Source organism: Petromyzon marinus, chromosome 4, assembly GCF_048934315.1.
Source record: "Petromyzon marinus isolate PM22_M1 ecotype Great Lakes invasive population chromosome 4, UKy_Petmar_22M1.pri1.0, whole genome shotgun sequence".
Taxonomy (NCBI): domain Eukaryota; kingdom Metazoa; phylum Chordata; class Hyperoartia; order Petromyzontiformes; family Petromyzontidae; genus Petromyzon; species Petromyzon marinus.
The window spans coordinates 1,255,317-1,262,719 of NC_133670.1; the positions used below are offsets into that span (position 1 = coordinate 1,255,317).

The 7,403-nt window shown below is 44.2% G+C and overlaps 1 protein-coding gene across 3 annotated transcripts in view; it reads left to right on the top strand.

Annotated features, from left to right (window-relative positions):
* Positions 1 to 6,094, top strand: part of LOC116938848 (E3 ubiquitin-protein ligase rnf213-alpha) — a 142,301-nt gene extending 136,207 nt beyond the window's left edge. For all 3 annotated transcript variants that reach the window (XM_076054374.1, XM_032946566.2, XM_076054379.1), the window contains 5 exons: positions 358 to 435; positions 1,576 to 1,773; positions 2,426 to 2,515; positions 3,504 to 3,682; positions 4,766 to 6,094. In XM_076054374.1, the coding sequence (XP_075910489.1) occupies positions 358 to 435; positions 1,576 to 1,773; positions 2,426 to 2,515; positions 3,504 to 3,682; positions 4,766 to 4,934 (714 nt within the window). In that variant the 3' untranslated portion in view covers positions 4,935 to 6,094. The remainder of the gene's footprint in view (positions 1 to 357; positions 436 to 1,575; positions 1,774 to 2,425; positions 2,516 to 3,503; positions 3,683 to 4,765) is intronic.
* The last annotated feature ends 1,309 nt before the right edge of the window (positions 6,095 to 7,403 follow it).

A 7,403-nucleotide genomic window follows, 5' to 3' on the forward strand; every position in this document is an offset into this window, starting at 1 on the left:
CCATTCATGAATAACTAAATGCCATGGGTGATGCATTACATATCACAGTGAAATCTTTGTGCATTTTGTTTACAAATGCTCCTGTGTTTGTCTCAATATTGGTAATTGAGTGAAATAAATTTGCATAGCTTTGTGATGACTTATGAGAGTGAATGTGAAAGATATGTACCATACACACAAAGTTTATGTAGATCAAATTCACCTGTGATAAATTATAGACATTGGAATGATTTGTCTTGCAGAAAAGGTCTTCTGACCATCGGAATCATGTCCATGGCAATTTTCTGTATTGCATCTAATTAATTCCGTTTAAAAGTGACTGCACATCTGATCACTAATTGTTGTGTCTCTCTACAGGATATCCCTTCTTTTTCTGACAAACAAAATTACAACATCTTGACAGTGTTGATAACCCTACAGAAGAAGATCGCACAGGTTCACAAGCCATTTATTGCATGCACATTTGACATTATCACTCCTGTGTTACAATGATAACATTTGTTACTCAATTTGTGAAATGCTGGGCCTTTTCACATTGGCAAGATTGTAATTCAGTGTTTTAAACAATTGCATTTAATGTAATTTTTTTACAATTTCTTAAGCTATACAGTGAGGCTGTCCTGCTCAAATGTATGCTATGCTGCTCTATTTCATATAGGATTAAAATTTAGGTATTTGAGTAGTTAATTGAAGTGCAACATGTACATGTTGCCAAATAAATATATTCTTAAATATTGTGCATAATCTTTGGTTCTTTCGGTAAAGTCTTTCGGTAAAGTCACGTGACTTTACCGAAAGAACCAAAGAAGATGAATCCTTGCAGTCACGAAAGCTTTAAATCGAAATTTATTGTGCATAAGTTCTATATATATTTTAAAATGTGCTCTGAAAAAGTGTAAAATTTAAACAAATGTACATTTGGCAACCTTCAAATATTCTGAAATTCATATTCATATTAGTGCTCATAACTAGGATGGGCCAAATTAAATGAAAAGCTAAAATACAGCAATAGGATTGTTGCATATTCATTGGAGACCAATGAAACTGTCGATTCTCTGTATTTGATAACCTGGTTTTCATTATAGGTGGCTGCCTAGATTCAAACTCAGGACCTCAGCTGGCTTATTGCTCTTGTGCTAAGCTCGGATTAGCCCCCCTCACCTCCAATTAGCACGGTTGGCTACATACGACGGCTCAAAATAAGTTGAACATACATGTATATAACATAACTCCTTTAAGCGCCTCTTACTCTGCTACTCCCATGCATATATTTTGTGCTAGAACAGAAGTACACCTAATACCAAGTATAACACATATGTATGTTGAACTTCTTTCGCACCATACATAGCCAACCGTGCTAATCGGAGGTGTAGGGGTGGTGTTGGGTGGTGGTGGGTTAACGACACATTTATATTTATGCAATCTAACCTAAAAACCTTTTACTATTAATCTAAGTGCAAAATTGTATGTGTCAATTTTGTAAAAGACCACGACCTTCCGAGTTGAGTTACCGATAGAGAGACGGTGTCCCCTCCTCCTTGCTGCTGTTGACTCCCGTGGCCACTCTCTCATCAGGAGCCACTGTCGGTCGCCACCCAGCGCCGAGTGATGGACATGCTGCGGGTGGTGAGCGATGTCTCCGAAGTCATCTTCACGCTCACGGTCGCCGTGGAGTTCCTGGCGGCCGTAGGAGGCGATGGAGAGCGACCCCTAGCGGATTACGTGGTGTCTGCGCTGCACATGGACTATTCCGGAGGGAATGCCGGCACGCAGGTGCCTACACACACCACGCTTGTATGGCTAGTTTGTAGCTGGGGTTCTCAACTCGGGCTCTGTAAATACCTTATGGTTACAGATGTCATTATTATATGGGCTCCACGTTAATCTTACACAACACTCCTCGCTACTAGAGCTGCCACGGTGTCATTCTTTCCTCCGCCACACCGCAGCCTGTGTGGGTACGCCCACATCTGCAGACATGTGGAAGAGTAGACCAAATACCTTCTAGAGTTTGCATAAGTGGAGGCTCGTCCGCCGGCAGTGGCGTGAGTGGTGGTGGTGTGAGCGGTGGTGTTAACGAACAGTTGCAGGGCTGCATCTTTCCCTGTTACCTTGACCACTGTTCACAACTGCTTTTTTTGTAGTTTTTTCACAAATGTGCCTCAACAAATGAAAATTATTATGGTTTAATATAAGAGCATTTGTACAAATGATTTTGTACATCTTAAAATTAAGTTGTAGTCCCTTACCTAAGCAAGCATTCGGCAATGCTCATATTGGTTGGTCCTGAGTAAGAACTGACTACAATCCGAGTGGGATGGTGGGCTGCTGAGTTGACTATCATCCGGGTGAACTGCTCGCACAAGTGTTTTGTAGGTGAGTGTGTGTGTGAGTTTATGAGAAGTGTGCATGCATTTGTCTGTAGGTTCTACAGTTATGTCGCATCAAGCAGAGCATTTCCCTTTGGAAGCTGCTCACTGCCTGGAGAGCAGAGCTTCTGCTGGATCTTAAACAGGTAACTCGTGCAAAACAAGCTCTGACACTTTCTACAAATTATGACAAATTCATCACACAGAAATGTACATGCAAAGTACTATTTTTTGCCGATCATTTGCAGACAGAGGCATTAGATTCAGTGGACATTAATGCGTTTGTAGGAGCACCGTGATGACATCACCTTACTCTATTGAACACCAGAAACAGGAAGACTTCTTCACTATTCTAGCAATCATCTGACAATGCTGGTTGTTGTAATCACCAGTGAAACATCATTAACTCAAATTATAAATGCTGGTGGGTTTGCTCTCCAGCACACTGGTGTGCTTAAGTAATAACTAATTGGCACGTTTTATTCACGTGACAAACCTTACTAATTGGCCGTGTCGGGTGGAGGTGGGTTTACAACACATTTACATGATCTGACCCAAACAACTTTCTTTTTAATAATATTGGTCTCGATAGCCTATGCGTTAAATGTAATCGTCACATTGCTGTACTCTGTCAGCCCTTTATGTTTGGTTCTGAAAAAGCCTCAACAAAATATATAAAAATTATATCAATAATAGCACTGGGAAAAATGTATCCAGTTCCATTCGCAAAATGTGTCAATTTTGTATTCCTTAGTTGCTAATGTGTCCATAATATGTATTATGTGCAGGCATCAGCAAGTGTATTGATGTTGTCTCCCTTGCCTCATATTCAGGAGATCATGGGTTCGATCCCGACCCTGTCACCTGTATATTTTGAGTTTGCATGTTCTCTCTCTCCCCCATGGTCGTGTGGATTTTCTCTGGCTACTCCGGGTTTTCCCTCCACATTTAGGATCAATGTGCGTTTAGTATATTTGGCTGCTACTATAAATTCTCACGTGATAAGCCACTTTGTTGAGATATAATGTAGCTAGGTCGCTTCTGAAAAATAGCTATATGGCTCAGTGGGTTTTCCTTGTAGAATAAAATAGTTGAAATCTTTTATTTTATGTTGTGCCCCGTTTTCCCTGGCAGGAGCCTGTACTGCTCATGCTCGACAGCTTCCAGAAAGATCTGAACGAAGATCAGCAGGAGGCGCTTGAGCAGAGGCTCCCGGGCGGCCGCATGGAGGGGCTCATCCTGGAGCTACACGCATTCGTGCTGCTGGAGCTGCGGCCAAAGCAGCACAGCAACATCTACAATCCCACGTGGAGGTGAGCCCCGCACGTACACACGCGTGGAGGTGAGCCCCGCACGTACACGGGCGTGGAGGTGAGCCCCGCACGTACACACGCGTGGAGGTGAGCCCCGCACGTACACACGCGTGGAGGTAAGCCCCGCATGTACACGCGCGTGGAGGTGAGCCCCGCACGTACACGCACTTGGAAGTGAGCCCCGCACGTACACGGGCGTGGAGGTGAGCCCCGCACGTACACACGCGTGGAGGTAAGCCTCGCACGTACACACACTTGGAAGTGAGCCCCGCACGTACACGCGCGTGGAGGTGAGCCCCGCACGTACACGCGCGTGGAGGTGAGCCCCGCACGTACACACGTGTGGAAGTGAGCCCCGCACGTACACACGTGTGGAGGTGAGCCCCGCATGTACACGGGCGTGGAAGTGAGCCCCGCACCTACACGGGCGTGGAGGTGAGCCCCGCACCTACACGCGCGTGGAGGTAAGCCTCGCACGTACACACACTTGGAAGTGACCCCGCATGTACACACGTGTAGAGGTGAGCCCCGCACCTACACGCGCGTGACGCAGCACAAGCAGGCACCGAACAGACCCCCGTACCAGTCACTATCACGCTCAGTCAGGCCTTAGGAGGATTCCCACGCCACCACAAAGTTCCTCCGATTAGCCTGAAAAGGAGGCATCCGCACCAAGATGTAATTCGGCTGTGGTGCCAATAGAGCTCCCATGTGATCACAGTGTAGCACTGGGTGATCCTGAAACAATGCACTGATCTCTCGATGCAACTCCCGAGACACCCAGCGACCTACAAGTCAACAATAATCACACCTCAGCATCTTTAGCTGACAGTGAAGCCATTTTGTAAATTATTGTTTATACTTGGGAACAGTTTTCTCCTCTTAGCCAGAAACATTCCCTTAAGTACCTTCGTATATCACGAGTCAATGTCATCTTTGTTTTCCACACAATCCCACTGCAGCATGACATTCGCTCTTCCTTTTCACCTGCCAGCTGATATCTTCCCGTTGTACAGCATCTTGACTCCAAGTTATATTGAGACGTTTCTGTTGTATTGCGTGTTTCCCCGATGTTGCGTGCAGCCTCGCGGACACGCTCAGGGCGCACCTGGAGAGGCAGGGCGAGCGGGATGAGGCGGTGGACAGCGTGTGTCGCCTGCTGCCTGACGACGTCACACTGGGCCAGGTGCTTGCAGTGTGGAAGGCGGCTGTGGAGTGCCGCCGTCGCACCACACAGCACAGGCTGGTCTGAGTGACTTGGCCATACACCGGACTGTTCCAGTTGGGTTCCTTACCCTGAACACATCAGCTAACAGCCCCTCCCTTCAGCACTTGCTTTGGCACGCCCTCTCGATCACGAGCTCCGCCCACACTGAGTGGCCATCTAGCTCTTCCGTTATCCCTGCCCACTCCTCCAACGCTGCTAATTTCTCAGGTAGTGCTGCCCTTTCTTGTATTATGAGTCAAGGATGAATACTAATAATGTTAAACTGAGATAAAATCCTGACTTTAACAAAAGTTTTGGGGCAAAGGGAAAAACACAGCCTTTATAATAATGGGCCAAACCAGGATTGTCTATATCACTGCATTCTGTCCATCAGAGTGTTATGTTATGAGCTTCGCAGACCTTGCAACATGCAACTATACCCACCTAACCACGGCAAGGTATAGACCACCCACCAAATACTACAACCATGTATATATAATGTTTAAAGTTTACTTTTCGTATTGTTGCCATGACATCCCTGAAAGAGTGTTCTTATTCCTGAGTAAACACATGTAACGATAATAATTCCATAGTTTAAGGTCAAGGGAGCAAAGTGAATGAATGTTGACATCCAGTTTACATTGTGCCTTTTACAATTGCCACTGGGATTCAAGTGTTTACAAACTACGAAGCAAATGTCTTACACGGTGTATTTCACCATACTGTAATATTGTTAAGCCATAATTAAGGTGTTTTGGTAAGATTGCGTAAGTATCTGTCGTAACTCTCCACCTCCCAACACAGCCAGTAAGGTTTTAAATGTTGTGGATTTACTCTCCAACGCACCAGTAACTAATTGGCATGCTTTGTTTATGTGACAAACCTTATTGGCTGTGTCGGGTGGTGGAGAGTTACGACACATTTATACTTATGCTTACGCGATCTAACCCAAAAACCTTTATTATGAATAATATTGGTCTACATGTTAAATTATGGCACTTGGACCAGACATATTCATTGCATAGTCTCCATATAAACGACTGCCATTGCTAGTTTTGATTGCTTATTTTTCTCCAATCCATGCTTTTAATATTTCTATAGGTAAATGTATAAGTTGGGCCAATGTATAACAATCCCCAGAAGCTGTTGATGTTTTATGTGATCGAATATATAACCAAATAAAGTGAAATATTAAAATATTGCAAGTTGGATATATGCAGTAATGTTTGGTTCTGCAATATTTTAGTGGAAACATTACAGGAGATGTGAATATGATTATGGCAACGAGTGATTATTTGTAATCTTAAGGATACGCACATCTTCACATTTAACCAGTAAACACGTTTATAAATTAAGAGGACATTTCCAGAAACTTTATTGCATTACAGGATTGATTGCTTTAATGTGGTTTGTTGCTTCGATTAAAATATTTAAGACAAATTGGTCGGGAATTAATGGACTCTGGTGTAACATTCACCAGGGTTCAATTGGATGGGGGGGGGGGATTTCCCCAATTGCTTATTTAATCCCCAGGACTGCATTTTTCTGTTGTCACCTCCGATGGCAGTACATATATATCCCACCTGGATAAAAGTGGAATTGCCAATGCCATGGTTGAGCCTCAGGGTCAGGATCGAACCCACGACCTCCTGTGTACTTGGCGAGGGAGATAACATTTCGCCACCGCAGCACCCGAGCTGATGCTGTAGAGTTGGGGATGGCTACGAGGTGGCCAGATGGCAGCACAGCAGGGTATATTTTTATCTATCTGTGCAGAGTTTTTAATATCAGCCCTCCTACAGGTTCAGAATCAGAATCTTTATTTAGGCTGGAGGAATACAATGAGTTATGAAGCTCTATCACCAATGCCCAGGTTCTCCAGATTCATCCCACAAGGTGGCAACCTCTCAAATTTATTTGGTCAATTATCCCAATGTAGCAGCAGGACCCTCCTGAATGTGACGAGACTCGGTGAAGCTTACCCATGTAAAATGCATTATTTGAACGCATACAACACATGAACACAATATCATCTCTTGTCCTCAATTGTTATTAGTTTCAGTTATTTGTCAGTCTGGTATTAGATGAGGGCCTTCTCATGCCGTGTCAGTCATGGGGATCGTTTAAGAATACTTCACGATGGTCAGTATGGATTGGTGAAAGCCTTTCCATTATATCCCATTTGAAATTGGCCAAATCGCAGCCTTCATAAGCCCTATTGACCTTTTAAGTTAACTTTTCCTAGTTGCATTTGTTTAAGCACATCCACCCAGGATCAGTTTCAACTTCATTAACTCAAACCTCAGAATGAGACTATTGGGCACTGATGTTACAGGCAAATGCAGCCTCACACGGTGCAGGGCTGTCACCTAGTTCTTGGGGATTATCGTAATGTTACGAGCACCGTAAGGTACTGTCGAAGACATACCACTTTACGTGTTGGGTCAATGTTTACATGTAAAAAGTTCTGTTGTCTAATCGTTTAATAAGATGTTCATCCATATGCCTCCGCTC